At 40.9% G+C, this 20,391-nt stretch overlaps 2 protein-coding genes across 10 annotated transcripts in view; one reads left to right on the forward strand and one right to left on the reverse strand.

The window, feature by feature from the left end:
- arhgef10 (Rho guanine nucleotide exchange factor (GEF) 10) overlaps positions 1-20,391 on the forward strand; it is a 76,181-nt gene that overhangs the window by 45,794 nt on the left and 9,996 nt on the right. For 4 of the 5 annotated variants that reach the window (XM_052486125.1, XM_052486122.1, XM_052486124.1 and 1 more), the window contains 7 exons: positions 625-725; positions 1,264-1,385; positions 1,567-1,653; positions 2,447-2,676; positions 3,811-3,968; positions 9,928-10,070; positions 11,987-12,161. In XM_052486125.1, coding sequence (XP_052342085.1) covers positions 625-725; positions 1,264-1,385; positions 1,567-1,653; positions 2,447-2,676; positions 3,811-3,968; positions 9,928-10,070; positions 11,987-12,161 — 1,016 coding nt within the window. The remainder of the gene's footprint in view (positions 1-624; positions 726-1,263; positions 1,386-1,566; positions 1,654-2,446; positions 2,677-3,810; positions 3,969-9,927; positions 10,071-11,986; positions 12,162-20,391) is intronic. The other variant, XM_052486123.1, reaches the window with a different exon arrangement.
- LOC127913610 (uncharacterized) lies at positions 12,116-19,581 on the reverse strand. Of its 5 annotated transcripts, none has more exons than XM_052486118.1 (3): positions 19,467-19,581; positions 14,967-17,114; positions 12,116-14,636 (listed from the first exon to the last, which is right to left on the reverse strand). In XM_052486118.1, the coding sequence occupies exons 1-3, from the start codon at positions 19,544-19,546 to the stop codon at positions 12,116-12,118; spliced, it is 4,749 nt and encodes a 1,582-aa protein (XP_052342078.1). In that variant the 5' UTR covers positions 19,547-19,581. The 5 variants fall into 5 exon arrangements, with proteins under 5 accessions (XP_052342078.1, XP_052342077.1, XP_052342081.1 ...); XM_052486117.1 differs by having other exon boundaries at positions 14,967-17,162; XM_052486121.1 differs by lacking the exon at positions 19,467-19,581 and adding an exon at positions 18,315-18,448 and having other exon boundaries at positions 14,967-15,014.

Here is a 20,391-nt window from a genome sequence, read left to right on the forward strand (position 1 = left end):
TAATCATTGTTGTCTTGAAATATTCAAGGCCCTGTTTGCTGTCAGAGAGCAGGATCACATGTCCCTTCAGCTCTTAGGTTCCTCTGACAGCACTGTGTTGTTCCTCTGTGTCATCTGGGGATGTGGGAGATATGTGGGCTGTATTCAAAATCAGGATCACTGAGCAGTTGCATAAATCTTTGAAAATAGTGCAGAAAAGTAGTGCACTGACTTAAAATCAGCATTTATTTACTCATGTTCATTCACTCCTACCATACCAACATTTTGGAATACACCCCAGTGTTATATTTCAATGCACTGAGTGGGCTCTGAGCAACACACTGTATAATGGATCCTGTCACTGTATCAACACTCTCTCGCTCTCTCTCTCTATGCCTCCCCCTCTCTCTCTCTCTTTCTCGCTCTCTCTCTATGCCTCCCCTCTTTCTCTCTTTCTCTCTCTCTCTCTCGCTCTCTCTCTATGCCTCCCCTCTCTTTCTCTCTTTCTCTCTCTCTATGCCTCCCTCTCTCTCTCTCTCTCTCTCTCTCTCTCTCTCTCTCTCTCTCTCTCTCTCTCTCTCTCTCTCTCTCTATGCATCCTCTCTCTCTCTCTCTCTCTGCCTCTCCTCTCTCTCCTCTGGGCAGATCTGGCAGGCCCACATACTTCAGTGCAGTGTTCAATACGTTCTCTCCTGCCATCAAACAGTCATGGATCAGTAACCTGCAGATGGCCAAGCTTGCTCTGGGTATGTCTAATCTGGCCTCAGTCACAATCACAGACCCAATGCTCTGTCTGTGGACGTTGGATACTTTGTGTTCCCTCCCTATTGCTTGTCTCCACTGTCTCTGTGACTTTGCAGTTCCATAGAACACTGTAGTAGGTGTATGCAGAGGGACAGTCTCTCTGCCCTTTTTCCACTTGGAAATGCTCAAACTGCCCCTGGCTTCGTGGCTCACTTCCAAAATCCAGGTTCAGTTGCATAGCAATGGCTATTTAAAAATCCATGTTTAGTGAGTGAATATCATTAGTTCAAATTCACTTTTCCAGTTCTGTGGTCCCCTCTGTAAAATGGATCATTAAGTTATAAAGCCTGGAACTGGTGTATAGATTATAGAATCAGATGTTCTGTAACATATTTGGAAAAATTTACCGGTTGGAATTTAGGATCGCTCCACATTGGACATAGTGTTCTTCTTTCAAAATTAAATTATGGTATGGTATGGACTTGTCACTCAAACTGTGTGTGTGTGTGTGTGTGTGTGTGTGTGTGTGTGTGTTAACAGAGGAGGATAACCTGCAGGGCTGGTTCTTTGCAGAGGATGATGGTAACCAGATCAAGAAGCAGAAACATCCTCTCCTGCTCAGGCAGATGCCTGTGGTCATGTCCAAACTACAGGAGTTCAAGGTGCTCCTCCGCTCCCCCACACGGCCTTCTTCTCTGAGCCGTGGGCAAAGTTAATGGCTCCATGTACAGAGTCCACATCCCATGGCTGCATGAATCATTTGTTACAATGCCATGTAGGAAATTACTACAAACTCCATACACATGTGATGTGAACTGTGTCTGTTCCCTCTGTCTGTGTCAGGTGGAGTGTGCGGTCCATAACCCCGAGCCCCACATCAACATAGAGAGCACAGCAGACACCCCTGCTCTGGGACACGGCTGTGTGTGGGTAAGGACACCTGGAGGTTTCATTTTCTAAAGCATATACCTTTGTGCAGTATGGACACCCATGTGCTTCATTGTATTTTACCTTTATTTAACTAGGCAAGTCAGTTAAGAACAAATTCTTATTTACAATGACGGCCTAGGAACAGCAGGTTAACTGCCTTGTTCAGGGGCAGAACGACATATTTTTACCTTGTCAGCTCGGGGAGTAACCTTTCACCTTTCGGGTACTAGTCCAACAGATAACAACAGATACATACTGTCGCTTATGCATATAGCCAGAGCCAAGTGTTGAGAATAGACATCTTACTCATAATCAGCTATAAAAAAGCTTTCTTCCACTCACACTGAGATTTATATGAATAATTGAACAGAGGCCCTTTCATTCATGAGCTGTAATTCTGAACCAGTGTTATGTTTACTGTATGAATCAGTTTAGTGCCTCTTAGCTGTGTGTATTTACTTCAGACAGTGATAAAACATTCACAATACTTTGACTCCCAATGTCCTCCAGTGATGGACTGTTCCCATTCTCAATGAAAGCTCACACTTTTCCATTGTAAATGACTCACTGTTGGCCTGGATTGAGAGGGCCATTCTGTCCCTCTCTAAGCTCCTACTGGTCAGTCAGCTGTGTGGCTTGCTGCTGGAGTGGTTAGAAGCATTGTAAGAGTTTGTTGTTGTGATTGTTGCTCTGTAAAAGGCTTTTATTTCCTAGCTAGGGCATGGGATCTTTCCTGGTCAGGTCATGTGGTAAGGAAAAACTCCTAAATGTTACTACTCCTATCCCTGTTCAGGTGGCGAGCTGCACCAATCAGATGGGTCAGATAGCCATCGTAGCCATGCAAAACTCCAGCCCCAAAGTGACAGAGTGCTTCAATGTTGAGTCACGGATCCTGTGTATGGCGTACGTACCCATGGAGCAGAGGACCCAGGAGAATGGGGAGGGGAACCCCGAAAATAATCACTCCTCAGCAGGGAAGACCAGTGATGCCCCCACGGTCTGTCTGGGCATGGAGGAGGGCAGGTATGTGTGGGTTTACATCCACAAGCCTAATTAACAAACTTACTGTAAGCCAACAACTGGTCTTCACCTCAACTGCAATACACAGGTATCAAAATAAATCAACTGATTTAATGATTTGATTGTATTATAATTTCCTCATGCGGTGCAATCGGAAAGTATTCAGACCCCTTGAATTTTTCCAAATGTTGTTACGTTACAGCCTTATTCTAAAATGGATTAAGTAAATGTTTTTCCTCAACAATCTACACAAAATAATACCCAATAATTTCAAAGCTAAAACAGGTTTTTGGATTTTTTTTGCAAATGTATAAAAAAAATAAAAAAAAAACAGCTACCTTATTTACATAAGTATTCAGACCTTTTGCTATGAGACTCAGGGGCATCCTGTTTCCATTTCCATTGTTTCCGGGACTTTCCCCCGATTGGTCAGGGAGGTGGCCTTGGTCAGAGAGGTGACCAAGAACCTGATGGTCACTCTGACAGAGCTCCAGAGTTCCTCTTTGGAGATGGGAGAACCTTCCAGAAGGACAACCATCTCTGCAGCACTCCACCAATCAGGCCTTTATGGTAGAGTGGCCAGACAGAAGCCAGTCCTCAGTAAATGGCATGACAGCTCGCTTGGAGTTTGCCAAGAGGCACCTAAAGGTGGTCTGGTCTGATGAAACCAAGGTTGAACTCTTTGATCTGAATGCCAAGCGTCACACCTGGCAGCATCATGCTGTGTGAATGTTTTCAGCAGCAAGGACTGGGAGGCTAGTTAGGATTGAGGGAAAGATGAACGGAGCAAAGTACAGAGAGATCAAAAATCTCTGGAGAGACCTGCGACCTGAGAGACCAGAGACCAGAGAAACTCCCCAACCAACCTTACAACGCTTGAGAGGACCTACAGAGAAACTCCCCAAATACAGGTGTGCCAAGCTTGTAGCGTCATACACAAGAAGACTCAAGGATGTAATCGCTGCCAAAGGTACTTCAACAATGTACTGATTAAAGGGTCTGAATACTTTTCTAAACATTTCTAAAAACAATTTAATCCGTTTTAGAATAAGGCTGTAACGTTAAATTTTTTTTGGAAAAGTCAATATGCAGAACATGATCATATTTAATGTTCCTGTCGCTTGTCTTCCTCTGTAGCATCATAGTCTATAAGAGCAGCCAGAGATCCAAGAAGGTCCGTCTACAACACTTCTTCACCCCAGACAAGTCTACCGTGACCAGCCTGGTACACAAGAAGCAGTGTTTATACACTGGCCTAGTGAACGGCTCAGTCACCATCTACTCCAGAGCACAAGGTGAGGCCTGTTCTGAAGACTGTCTGTCTGTCTCAACAGTTTATTTTTGTTACGTTAAATTTAAATAGGTATACTATGCAATGGTACTAGGTAAATTGGCTTAACTGAACACAAAATATGAATTTATTTGAATTAATAGGTGCGTTTGTTTTATATCCAGGTAGGCGTTCTGTGTTTATTTGAAATGGTCAGAAAAAGATAACTTTTGCTTGCTACTGTGCATTCAGTCCAACCAATAAACTTGAAAAGAGGAACAGATTCAGCCATTCAGCCTCTCCTGACCTTTTCTCAGTTGAGGGGAAATGGTGTGTTATTAGGGTGCTGGGCAGAGAGAAGAGTTAAGTGTTTGTGTTGACCCAGTCCCTGTGGCTTCCAGGTTGAATCACCAGTGTGTCCAGTGTATTAACTCTGCTCCAAGGCCTGGGCCTCCCTCTCTCTCTGAGGCTGGCTGGCTGTACGAGGTCTCACAACGGTCTGTTGCCATTGAGCCTGGCCTGGTTGCCTGGGAGATGTCGCTAATCTACTAGTTAGTGCTGACCTATTTAATATCCTAACAGAGCTAGCACACTGTCAGACACACAGTACTAGCTCTCTCCCCTGCTCTTTCGTTCCCTTTCTCTCTCTCTCTCTCTCTGCCAGTGCTTGTCTGAGTCTCTTTCTCTCTCATAGTATGAAAACACTTGTTTTTGAAGTAGTGAAGTGCATTTAGTGACCGCAACATGACCACATTTAAGACATGATGGTGAGAGGCTACCATTGCCAAGGGCTAGCTATGTTGTTAATTAATTACACCATCTGCATTGGTATGACACGCAGCTCTCCGAGTCTCATCATGACTCATCGCTCTAGGAAAGTTATTGAGGTTTTAAAACCAGAATCAGAGAAAAAATTAGGATACACTGTAGTTATCCATTTTCTCAGTGCCTTGAAGATCTGTCTGTCTCCATGTTGGTGTTGGTGCCTGCTCGGCATCACACAGGTTCTCTGTGGTCCCAGTTGGTCATTTCCAGCTCTTCAGTTCAGTCCAGTTCAGAGATAATTAAATGCCTGGTGGTTTTATTCTTACATTTCCCAGCTAAGTCACCATCAGAGTATTAATTTACATATCTGGATGTTGTAAGATGGAAAAGTGTTCCCTGTTCCAAATCCAGGTTGAGGTAATCTGCTTTCCGTCCAACAACCGGGCAGGCAGTATCATATCATGCTCTGTGAGAGAGGGGTAGAGGATAGAGGGATAGAAGATATACCTGTATCTGCTAGACGGAAAAGTAAGAAGGGAAAGTATTCTCCTGATCCTCAGCCAGCTCAGTAAAGCCTGGAAGGGGATGTTGCAATGCTGAAGGAATGTCCACTTTGGTTCTGTCTCTGGTAAACAGAATGGCACTGTTTTCATGTAACTTCTTTACGCTAAACATCAGATGCTGATTCCTTTGTTCTCCATGCAGCAGATTATTGTGCAATTCAATGGACTTGTCGGGATATATCAGGAATATTGCTTTTGGTTTGACTGAATGGATAGTCCGAGTTGGTGACAGCCCTGTCCTCAGCTATGTTTTGTCTCCCTTAATGCTGTCACTGAGAGAAGAGATGGAGATACACTGTAGTTATGAATGCCAATTTAAAGTGTTATTTCATTTGCATACTTGTTCTTCTACATGAGTGACAGAAAAGTGTTTGTGTCCCAGCTCAAGCTTGAAATGATGAATCATCCTAGCTTCAGTGGTGAAACTTGTGCATCTACGTCCTAGCTATTGCTCTTCCAGTGCTTTTGTCAGATTGAGTGGGCTCACAGATGCTATAAGCATTTACACTGAGTACAAAACATTAGGAACACTTTCCTAATATTTAGTTGCACCCTATTTTGCCCTCAGAACAGCCTCAATTTGTCGGGGCATGGACTCTACAAGGTGTCAAAAGCATTCCACAGGGATGCTGGCCCATGTTGACTCCAATGCTTCCCACAGTTGTCATGTTGGCTGGATGTCATTTGGGTGGTGGACCATGGTGGACACTGCATTGCAGTTCTTGACACACTCAAACCTGGGCTCCTGACACCTACCATACTCCGTTCAAAGGCTCTTAAATATTTTGTCTCGCCTTTTCACCCTCTGAATGGCACACGTACACGATCATTGTCTCAAATATCTCACTGGTTTAAAAATCCTTCTTTAACCTTTCTCCTCTTCATCTACACTGATTTGAAGTTGATTTAACAGGTGACATCACCTGGATTTACCTGGTCAGTCTATGTCATGGAAATCTTTGTTCCTAAGGTTTTGTACACTGTGTATATTAGGATCCCATTTCCATTTGAAAAGAACAGCAGCAGAGCAGAACCAGAAGAAGAACCAGAAGTAACGCCGAGTATAAGCCTACATATAAAACTGTCATTTCAGTCATGAAATGTGTTTTGAAAAATAAATCCTTTCACATTGATAATGCCATCATCATTAGGTCAGTGGAAAGACATATTAATACAACAAAATGACACTGCGTGGTCGAGTTACAAAGCTGCAGACTCATATAGTACAGATGAAGTCGAAGTTTACATACACTTAGGTTGGAGTCATTAAAACTTGTTTTTCAACCACTCCACACATTTCTTGTTATTAACTATAGTTTTGGCAAGTCTGTTAGGACATCTACTTTGTGCATGACACAAGTCATTTTTCCAACAATTGTTTACAGACAGATTATTTCACTTCTAATTCACTGCATCACAATTCCAGTGGGTCAGAAGTTTACATACACTAAGTTGACTGTGCCTTTAAACAGCTTGGAAAATTCACAAAAATGATGTCATGACTTTAGAAGCTTCTGATAGGCTAATTAACATAATTTGAGTCAATTGGAGGTGTACCTGTGGATGTATTTCAAGGCCTACCTTCAAACTCAGTGCCTCTTCGCTTGACATCATGGGAAAATCAAAAGAAATCAGAATCAAAAGAAAAGACCTCAGAAATGTAGACCTTCACAAGTCTGGTTCATCCTTGGGAGCAATTTCCAAACGCCTGAAGGTACCACGTTCATCTGCACAAACAATAGTATGCAAGTATAAACACCATGGGACCAAGCTGCCTTCAAACCGCTCTGGAAGGAGATGCATTCTGTCTCCTAGGTACGTTGGTGCCAAAAGTGCAAATCAGTCCCAGAACAACAGCAAATGACCTTGTGAAGATGCTGGAGGAAACGGGTAAAAAAAGTATCTATATCCACAGTAAAACGAGTCCTATATCGACAACCCTGAAAGGCCACTCAGCAAGGAAGATGCCACTGCTCCAAAACCGCCATAAAAAAAGCCAGACTATGGTTTGCACATGGGGACAAAGATCATACTTTTTGGAGAAATGTCCTCTGGTCTGATGAAACAAAAATAGAACTGTTTGGCCATAATGACCATTGTTTTGTTTGGAGGAAAAAGGGGGAGGCTTGCAAGCTGAAGATTACCATCCCAACCTTGAAGGGCAGGGGTGGCAGCATCATGTTGTGGGGATGCTTTGCTGCAGGAGGGACTGGTGCACTTCACAAAATAGATAGCATCATGAGGTAGGAAAATTATGTGGATGTATTGAAGCAACATCTCAAGACATCAGTCAGGAAGTTAAAGCTTGGTTCGCAAATGGGTCTTCCAAATGGACAATGACCCCAAGCATACTTCCAAAGTTGTGACAAAATGGCTTAAGGTCAACAAAGTCGAGGTATTGAAGTGGCCATCACAAAGCCCTGACCTCAATCCTATAGAAAATTTGCTGGCAGAACTGAAAAGGTGTGTGCGAGCAAGGAGGCCTACAAACCTGATTCAGTTACACCAGCTCTGTCAGGAGGAATGGGCCAAAATTCACCCAACTTAATGTGGGAAGCTTGTGGAAGGCTACCTGAAATATTTTACCCAAGTTAAACAATTTAAAGGCAATGCTACCAAATACTAATTGAGTGTATGTAAACTTCTGACCCACTGGGAATGTGTTGAAATAAATAAAAGCTTAAATAAATCATTATTCTGACATTTCACATTCTTAAAATAAAGTGGTGATCCTAACTGACCTAAGATAGGGAATTTGTACTAGGATTAAATGTCAGGAATTGTGAAAAACTGAGTTGAAATGTATTTGGCTAAGGTGTATGTAAACTTCCGACTTCAACTGTATATGGCACTATCTGTATTGCCACAGTTCCACAGCTTGAGTTCCACATGTTTAGCCCTGCTGGGACTATACCCTGCCTGCCTGTGGCAGAGTGGTTGTGGTGGGTGTTGTCACACTGCAGTAGGCACAGCCCTATCTGAACCCCCAGCCAGCCCTATTCTGCAGTAGGCACAGCCCTATCTGAACCCCCAGCCAGCCCTATTCTGCCACACTTGTTCTTCTCATTGTTTATGTGTGTGAATGGCTCAGCATAGACTGCACTGCATGCCATCACCATCCAGTCAGGGAATAAGGACAAGGCATACTGTATATTATGTTGACATTGTTGTTACCATCGTGCAAGGTTTCGTGTTACCGTCGTGCAAGGTTTCGTGTTACCATCGTGCAAGGTTTCGTGTTATCGTAGTGCATGGTTTCGTGTTATCCTAGTGCAAGGTTTCATGCCTTAAACTCTTTGTCTTTCTGTTATCTTTTTGGCAGCATGTCTTTCTGTGTGTGTGTGTGTGTATATATATCTACTATTCTGACACACACACATACTGCAGTCTGATTGGATGTTCCTAAGAAGTCACATTGACATAATGGAATGTGAAAGAATTGGTTTTGTTGACACGCTGCAGCCGAGGAGAGGAAGATTACGTAAGGCTGGCTGGGAGGGAGAAGGATGTTTAAACACATGCAGTTTTAGTCCTGTACACTTTAGCATTTCTCTCTCAATTGCTCTCTGTCCTCGTGTTTGCACGATTGCTCTCTGTCCTCGTGTTTGCACGATTGCTCTCTGTCCTCGTGTTTGCACGATTGCTCTCTGTCCTCGTGTTTGCACGATTGCTCTCTGTCCTCGTGTTTGCACGATTGCTCTCTGTCCTCGTGTTTGCACGATTGCTCTCTGTCCTCGTGTTTGCACGATTGCTCTCTGTCCTCCCTGTATGGCTCCGCACCTTTCAATAGCTGCCTTTGTCAGTTCCCTTAAACAAACACAATTGTTTCCTGTAGTAGATTGGCTCTGGAGGAAATTAACTCCTTATTCAGAGTACTTCAGAGCTCCTTGAATATGGTTTAAGGATTTAATCCTACAATTTCTCCCTACACTTTTATGTGTTTCTCACAGTATAGCTTCCGTCTCTCTCCTTGCCTCGAACCAGGGACCCTCTGCACACATCTACAACAGCCACCCTCAAAGCATCGTTACCCATCGCTACACAAAAGCCGCGGCTCTTGCAGAGCAAGGGGAACAACTACTTCAAGGTCCCAGAGCGAGTGACGTCACCGATTGAAACACTATTAGCACGCACCACCGCTAACTAGCTAGCCATTTCACATCGGTTACATGTTCTTGATCTGTTGCAATCGGGTTCTAAACTTAGGGAGAAAGATGAACGTTGCAGAGAAATGTGTTGGCTGTATTTATAATGTACCCAGTGTGGGTTGTTCAGTACCCAGTGTTGGGTTTTTAGAGGTGTCTCCTTTGCTCTGTAGCAGTAAGCAGGCAGCAGTATGTAGGAGGTGTGTGGGTTGGCTCTACAGACGACTAACGACTCTCAGTCCATCTATATTAATTGTGAAACCTGTGAAATCATCAATGGTCTCTCCAGCATTATTATGAGGATCAGAAATGCAGAGGACATTTTAGAGGGGTTTTCTGCAGCTAATGCATGCATAATCTGAATGACCATATCTAACAAATACATTAATATTCTTGCATAGTGATAGTTGATTCACTTTAGTTTTTGGTTCTTCCAGATTCGTAGTGATCTGCCACTGTATAGCGCTTGTTGTAGATGTGTATGAAATGTATGCGTATGCTTGTGTTTCAGATGGCTCGTGGAATCCAGACTCTCCTAAGGTGCTGAAGCTGGGGGTTCTGCCAGTGAAGGCCATGCTAGCTGTGGAGGAACATGTCTGGGCTTCCTCTGGAGGACAAGTCTTCATCATCAGCACTACCACACACACTGTGGAGGTATCTAACCCATCTCTAGCTCATCTCTTTATCCCACTTACTGTATGGATCCCTGCCCCCCTCTTTGTCTCATAACCTTTGATCTGGAAGATGGGTCCCATGAATACACACACACACACACACACACACACACACACACACACACACACACACACACACACACACACGTCAGAGGTACTGTATCTTTCCCATCTATAATATCTTATAAATGGCCAATTTCACAGTCAAACGGATATAGCTGATTCGATCACTCATCTATAGAATTTGTTGGTTTTTCCCCTGCACACTTGCGTTCAGTTTGTTCAGTTTCCCAAATATGTCTGTTACATAGGAAAGGAGACACTTGTTTTTCATTACACAGAAAGTCAACAAAGTCCGTTTTTTTTTTACATCCATTGGGAATGACAACAATTCCTCTCTCAATTTGAATAATCTTTCCGACACTTCCCCTCTAACCACCAAGCCTCGTGTGAAATAGAACATTGTCATGCTCTGATCCCATATTTCTACCTACAGTGCATTCGGAAAGTATTCAGACCCCTTGACTTTTTCCACATTTTTGTTACGTTACAGGCCTATTCTAAAATGGATTCAATTGTTTTCCCCCTCATCGATCTACACACAATTCCTTCCTTGCTGAGCGGCCTTTATTATGTCGATTATGTGGATATAGAAACTTTTGTACCCGTTTCCTCCAGCATCTTCACAAGGTCCTTTGCTGTAGTTCTGGGATTGATTTGCACTTTTCGCACCAACGTACTAGGAGACAGAATCCGTCTCCTTCCAGAGTGGTATGAAGGCAGCGGTGGGGGGCAGGGGGTGCTGAGAAGTATTCCTGTCTGTAATAAAGCCCTTTTGTGGGGGAAAACTCATTCTGATTGGCTGGGCCTGGCTCCCCAGTGGGTGGTCCTGGCTGACAAGTGTGTTGTGTCCTTATTTGAACTGTGACTCAGTAAAAACTTACAAATTGTTGCATGTTGCGTTTATATTTTTGTTCAGTATAAATACAGAATAATACGAAATGCTCTGAGACGAGGTTGAGTTTTCTGTGACAACACACTGACACACTGACAGTACGCCTGCTAAGGCTGAGCGATGTACTGTACGTGAACATCCACCTCATTACTGACTCTTATGTAGGGAATGTTTTGAATTATCTACCATGTTACTCCAAGTGTCATAATAGTAAATGTCAGAGAGGTGGAAATAATGTTTTGATTCACAGGATTGTTGGGCACAATAGCGACATCAGCCTTAGTCAAAACATGAACTCTGAGGAAAGTGGTGTCTGCTTCTCACAGATCCACAGTTTGACTTACCTCTCCTTTGTTTTCCTTATTACGAAGCCAAATATGACTGAGGGCATTTTAGGTCAACATTCCCTGTCTCTGTTCTAATGGTATCAGCCCGAAAGAATATACATCGTGGATATTGTTGTTTTAAGTCATTTCACTGTGATTTTCTCAGCCCAATACCTGAGAGGGACTTTTACTACAGGCATCAGCTGTCCGTCGATGTTCACGTACAGTACATTGCTCAGCCTTAGCAGGCGTACTGTCAGTGTGTCAGTGTGTTGTCACAGCTCAGACCGAACAGTGCAGATGATCTCCTGTCTGTTCCCCACCCTCTGTAACCACTGGGAACGTTGTATAGTACCTTATGGCCGCTCCTTAGGGATGTGTACATATACTGTCACGTAAAAAGGCATTTCCTGATCATAAGCTCACTGCGATAAACCCTTTGATTTGACATTGTTACAGAACATGTTTCTGATTGGTGGCTCAGTAGGGTTTGTTTCCCACTACTCTAAAGACAAAGTGGTGTACATGCTAATGTTTACTCTCAAAGCAATTGAAGAACTGAGCAATTCAGTATATAATATCCCCTCTTCCTGTCTTCCTCTCTCCCCCTGTCAGAGGCAGCTGGAGGCCCACCAGGAGGAGGGCATGGTGGTATCCCACATGGTGGTGGCTGGGGTGGGTATCTGGATAGCCTTCAGCTCTGGGTCCACCCTCAGATTGTTCCACACGGAGACGCTAGAGGATCTACAGGACATCAACATCGCTACACCTGTACACAACATACTGGCTGGTAAGATACATGACAACATTATCATACCTGTACACAACATACTGGCTGGTAAGATACATGATAACATTACCATACCTGTACACAACATACTGGCTGGTAAGATACATGACAACATTACCATACCTGTACACAACATACTGGCTGTATATATACATGATAACATTACCATACCTGTACACAACATACTGGCTGGTAAGATACATGACAACATTACCATACCTGTACACAACATACTGGCTGGTAAGATACATGATAACATTACCATACCTGTACACAACATACTGGCTGGTAAGATACATGATAACATTACCATACCTGTACACAACATACTGGCTGGTAAGATACATGATAACATTACCATACCTGTACACAACATACTGGCTGGTAAGATACATGACAACATTACCATACCTGTACACAACATACTGGCTGTATATATACATGATAACATTACCATACCTGTACACAACATACTGGCTGGTAAGATACATGACAACATTACCATACCTGTACACAACATACTGGCTGTATATATACATGATAACATTACCATACCTGTACACAACATACTGGCTGTATAGATACATGATAACATTACCATACCTGTACACAACATACTGGCTGTATAGATACATGATAACATTACCATACCTGTACACAACATACTGGCTGGTAAGATACATGACAATATTACCATACCTGTACACAACATACTGGCTGGTAAGATACATGATAACATTACCATACCTGTACACAACATACTGGCTGGTAAGATACATGATAACATTACCATACCTGTACACAACATACTGGCTGTATATATACATGATAACATTACCATACCTGTACACAACATACTGGCTGGTAAGATACATGATAACATTACCATACCTGTACACAACATACTGGCTGTATATATACATGATAACATTACCATACCTGTACACAACATACTGGTTGGTAAGATACATGACAACATTACCATACCTGTACACAACATACTGGCTGGTAAGATACATGATAACATTACCATACCTGTACACAACATACTGGCTGTATAGATACATGACAACATTACCATACCTGTACACAACATACTGGCTGGTAAGATACATGATAACATTACCATACCTGTACACAACATACTGGCTGGTAAGATACATGACAACATTACCATACCTGTACACAACATACTGGCTGGTAAGATACATGATAACATTACCATACCTGTACACAACATACTGGCTGTATAGATACAAAATAACATTACCATACCTGAACACAACATACTGGCTGGTAAGATACATGACAACATTACCATACCTGTACACAACATACTGGCTGGTAAGATACATGATAACATTACCATACCTGTACACAACATACTGGCTGGTAAGATACATGATAACATTACCATACCTGTACACAACATACTGGCTGGTAAGATACATGATAACATTACCATACCTGTACACAACATACTGGCTGGTAAGATACATGATAACATTACCATACCTGTACACAACATACTGGCTGTATAGATACATGATAACATTACCATACCTGTACACAACATACTGGCTGGTAAGATACATGATAACATTACCATACCTGTACACAACATACTGGCTGGTAAGATACATGATAACATTACCATACCTGTACACAACATACTGGCTGGTAAGATACATGATAACATTACCATACCTGTACACAACATACTGGCTGTATAGATACATGATAACATTACCATACCTGTACACAACATACTGGCTGGTAAGATACATGATAACATTACCATACCTGTACACAACACACTGGCTGTATAGATACATGATAACATTACCATACCTGTACACAACATACTGGCTGGTAAGATACATGATAACATTACCATACCTGTACACAACATACTGGCTGGTAAGATACATGATAACATTACCATACCTGTACACAACATACTGGCTGGTAAGATACATGATAACATTACCATACCTGTACACAACATACTGGCTGGTAAGATACATGATAACATTACCATACCTGTACACAACACACTGGCTGTATAGATACATGATAACATTACCATACCTGTACACAACATACTGGCTGGTAAGATACATGATAACATTACCATACCTGTACACAACATACTGGCTGGTAAGATACATGATAACATTACCATACCTGTACACAACATACTGGCTGGTAAGATACATGATAACATTACCATACCTGTACACAACATACTGGCTGGTAAGATACATGATAACATTACTATACCTGTACACAACACACTGGCTGTATAGATACATGATAACATTACCATACCTGTACACAACATACTGGCTGGTAAGATACATGATAACATTACCATACCTGTACACAACATACTGGCTGGTAAGATACATGATAACATTACCATACCTGTACACAACATACTGGCTGGTAAGATACATGATAACATTACCATACCTGTACACAACACACTGGCTGGTAAGATACATGATAACATTATCATACCTGTACACAACATACTGGCTGGTAAGATACATGATAACATTACCATACCTGTACACAACATACTGGCTGTATATATACATGATAACATTACCATACCTGTACACAACATACTGGCTGTATATGATAACATTACCATACCTGTACACAACATACTGGTTGGTAAGATACATGATACCATTACCATACCTGTACACAACATACTGGCTGGTAAGATACATGATAACATTACTATACCTGTACACAACATACTGGCTGTATAGATACATGATAACATTACCATACCTGTACACAACACACTGGCTGTATAGATACATGATAACATTACCATACCTGTACACAACATACTGGCTGTATATATACATGATAACATTACCATACCTGTACACAACATACTGGCTGTATATGATAACATTACCATACCTGTACACAACATACTGGTTGGTAAGATACATGATACCATTACCATACCTGTACACAACATACTGGCTGGTAAGATACATGATAACATTACTATACCTGTACACAACATACTGGCTGTATAGATACATGATAACATTACCATACCTGTACACAACATACTGGTTGGTAAGATACATGATAACATTACCATACCTGTACACAACATACTGGCTGGTAAGATACATGATAACATTACCATACCTGTACACAACATACTGGCTGGTAAGATACATGACAACATTACCATACCTGTACACAACATACTGGCTGTATATATACATGATAACATTACCATACCTGTACACAACATACTGGCTGTATATATACATGATAACATTACCATACCTGTACACAACATACTGGCTGGTAAGATACATGACAACATTACCATACCTGTACACAACATACTGGCTGTATATATACATGATAACATTACCATACCTGTACACAACATACTGGCTGGTAAGATACATGACAACATTACCATACCTGTACACAACATACTGGCTGTATATATACATGATAACATTACCATACCTGTACACAACATACTGGCTGGTAAGATACATGATAACATTACCATACCTGTACACAACATACTGGCTGGTAAGATACATGATAACATTACCATACCTGTACACAACACACTGGCTGTATAGATACATGATAACATTACCATACCTGTACACAACATACTGGCTGGTAAGATACATGATAACATTACCATACCTGTACACAACATACTGGCTGGTAAGATACATGATAACATTACCATACCTGTACACAACATACTGGCTGGTAAGATACATGATAACATTACCATACCTGTACACAACACACTGGCTGTATAGATACATGATAACATTACCATACCTGTACACAACATACTGGCTGGTAAGATACATGATAACATTACCATACCTGTACACAACATACTGGCTGGTAAGATACATGATAACATTACCATACCTGTACACAACATACTGGCTGGTAAGATACATGATAACATTACCATACCTGTACACAACACACTGGCTGGTAAGATACATGATAACATTATCATACCTGTACACAATATACTGGCTGTATATGATAACATTACCATACCTGTACACAACATACTGGTTGGTAAGATACATGATACCATTACCATACCTGTACACAACATACTGGCTGTATATATACATGATAACATTACCATACCTGTACACAACATACTGGTTGGTAAGATACATGATAACATTACTATACCTGTACACAACATACTGGCTGTATATATACATGATAACATTACCATACCTGTACACAACATACTGGCTGTATATATACATGATAACATTACCATACCTGTACACAACATACTGGCTGGTAAGATACATGACAACATTACCATACCTGTACACAACATACTGGCTGTATATATACATGATAACATTACCATACCTGTACACAACATACTGGCTGGTAAGATACATGACAACATTACCATACCTGTACACAACATACTGGCTGTATATATACATGATAACATTACCATACCTGTACACAACATACTGGCTGTATATATACATGATAACATTACCATACCTGTACACAACATACTGGCTGGTAAGATACATGACAACATTACCATACCTGTACACAACATACTGGCTGGTAAGATACATGATAACATTACCATACCTGTACACAACATACTGGCTGGTAAGATACATGACAACATTACCATACCTGTACACAACATACTGGCTGTATATATACATGATAACATTACCATACCTGTACACAACATACTGGCTGGTAAGATACATGATAACATTACCATACCTGTACACAACATACTGGCTGGTAAGATACATGATAACATTACCATACCTGTACACAACATACTGGCTGGTAAGATACATGACAACATTACCATACCTGTACACAACATACTGGCTGTATAGATACATGATAACATTACCATACCTGTACACAACATACTGGCTGTATAGATACATGATAACATTACCATACCTGTACACAACATACTGGCTGGTAAGATACATGATAACATTACCATACCTGTACACAACATACTGGCTGGTAAGATACATGATAACATTACCATACCTGTACACAACATACTGGCTGGTAAGATACATGACAACATTACCATACCTGTACACAACATACTGGCTGGTAAGATACATGATAACATTACCATACCTGTACACAACATACTGGCTGGTAAGATACATGATAACATTACCATACCTGTACACAACATACTGGCTGGTAAGATACATGATAACATTACCATACCTGTACACAACATACTGGCTGGTAAGATACATGATAACATTACCATACCTGTACACAACATACTGGCTGGTAAGATACATGATAACATTACCATACCTGTACACAACATACTGGCTGGTAAGATACATGATAACATTACCATACCTGTACACAACATACTGGCTGGTAAGATACATGACAACATAACCATACCTGTACACAACATACTGGCTGGTAAGATACATGACAACATTACCATACCTGTACACAACATACTGGCTGTATATATACATGATAACATTACCATACCTGTACACAACATACTGGCTGGTAAGATACATGATAACATTACCATACCTGTACACAACATACTGGCTGGTAAGATACATGATAACATTACCATACATGTACACAACATACTGGCTGGTAAGATACATGATAACATTACCATACCTGTACACAACATACTGGCTGTATATATACATGATAACATTACCATACCTGTACACAACATACTGGCTGTATATATACATGATAACATTACCATACCTGTACACAACACACTGGCTGGTAAGATACATGATAACATTACCATACCTGTACACAACATACTGGCTGGTAAGATACATGATAACATTACCATACCTGTACACAACATACTGGCTGGTAAGATACATGATAACATTACCATACCTGTACACAACATACTGGCTGGTAAGATACATGATAACATTACCATACCTGTACACAACATACTGGCTGGTAAGATACATGATAACATTACCATACCTGTACACAACATACTGGCTGGTAAGATACATGATAACATTACCATACCTGTACACAACATACTGGCTGGTAAGATACATGACAACATTACCATACCTGTACACAACATACTGGCTGGTAAGATACATGATAACATTACCATACCTGTACACAACATACTGGCTGGTAAGATACATGATAACATTACCATACCTGTACACAACATACTGGCTGGTAAGATACATGATAACATTACCATACCTGTACACAACATACTGGCTGGTAAGATACATGATAACATTACCATACCTGTACACAACATACTGGCTGGTAAGATACATGATAACATTACCATACCTGTACACAACATACTGGCTGGTAAGATACATGATAACATTACCATACCTGTACACAACATACTGGCTGGTAAGATACATGATAACATTACCATACCTGTACACAACATACTGGCTGGTAAGATACATGACAACATTACCATACCTGTACACAACATACTGGCTGGTAAGATACATGACAACATTACCATACCTGTACACAACATACTGGCTGTATATATACATGATAACATTACCATACCTGTACACAACATACTGGCTGGTAAGATACATGATAACATTACCATACCTGTACACAACATACTGGCTGGTAAGATACATGATAACATTACCATACCTGTACACAACATACTGGCTGGTAAGATACATGATAACATTACCATACATGTACACAACATACTGGCTGGTAAGATACATGATAACATTACCATACCTGTACACAACATACTGGCTGTATATATACATGATAACATTACCATACCTGTACACAACATACTGGCTGTATATATACATGATAACATTACCATACCTGTACACAACACACTGGCTGGTAAGATACATGATAACATTACCATACCTGTACACAACATACTGGCTGGTAAGATACATGATAACATTACCATACCTGTACACAACATACTGGCTGGTAAGATACATGATAACATTACCATACCTGTACACAACATACTGGCTGGTAAGATACATGATAACATTACCATACCTGTACACAACATACTGGTTGGTAAGATACATGACAACATTACCATACCTGTACACAACATACTGGCTGGTAAGATACATGATAACATTACCATACCTGTACACAACATACTGGTTGGTAAGATACATGATAACATTACCATACCTGTACACAACATACTGGTTGGTAAGATACATGACAACATTACCATACCTGTACACAACATACTGGTTGGTAAGATACATGATAACATTACCATACCTGTACACAACATACTGGCTGGTAAGATACATGATAACATTACCATACCTGTACACAACATACTGGCTGGTAAGATACATGATAACATTACCATACCTGTACACAACATACTGGCTGGTAAGATACATGATAACATTACCATACCTGTACACAACATACTGGTTGGTAAGATACATGACAACATTACCATACCTGTACACAACATACTGGCTGGTAAGATACATGATAACATTACCATACCTGTACACAACACACTGGCTGTATAGATACATGATAACATTACTATACCTGTACACAACATACTGGCTGGTAAGATACATGACAACATTACCATACCTGTACACAACATACTGGCTGGTAAGATACATGACAACATTACCATACCTGTACACAACATACTGGCTGGTAAGATACATGATAACATTACCATACCTGTACACAACATACTGGCTGTATATATACATGATAACATTACCATACCTGTACACAACATACTGGCTGGTAAGATACATGATAACATTACCCTACCTGTACACAACATACTGGCTGGTAAGATACATGATAACATTACCATACCTGTACACAACATACTGGCTGTATAGATACATGATAACATTACCATACCTGTACACAACATACTGGCTGTATATATACATGATAACATTACCATACCTGTACACAACATACTGGCTGGTAAGATACATGACAACATTACCATACCTGTACACAACATACTGGCTGGTAAGATACATGACAACATTACCATACCTGTACACAACATACTGGCTGGTAAGATACATGATAACATTACCATACCTGTACACAACATACTGGCTGGTAAGATACATGACAACATTACCATACCTGTACACAACAT

This window comes from Oncorhynchus keta, chromosome 29 (genome assembly GCF_023373465.1).
Source record: "Oncorhynchus keta strain PuntledgeMale-10-30-2019 chromosome 29, Oket_V2, whole genome shotgun sequence".
In the NCBI taxonomy this organism is placed as follows: domain Eukaryota; kingdom Metazoa; phylum Chordata; class Actinopteri; order Salmoniformes; family Salmonidae; genus Oncorhynchus; species Oncorhynchus keta.

Bases quoted from the DNA above. Each gene is read 5' to 3' on its own strand.
- LOC127913610 (XM_052486117.1), bottom strand. From the start codon at position 19,546: ATGTATCTTACCAGCCAGTATGTTGTGTACAGGTATGGTAATGTTATC. The intron at 17,163-19,466 runs GTATGGTAATGT...TGTTGTGTACAG, and splicing joins AACCAGTATGTTGTGTACAG to GTATGGTAATGTTATCATGT. The intron at 14,637-14,966 runs GTATGGTAATGT...TGTTGTGTACAG, and splicing joins AGCCAGTGTGTTGTGTACAG to GTATGGTAATGTTATCATGT.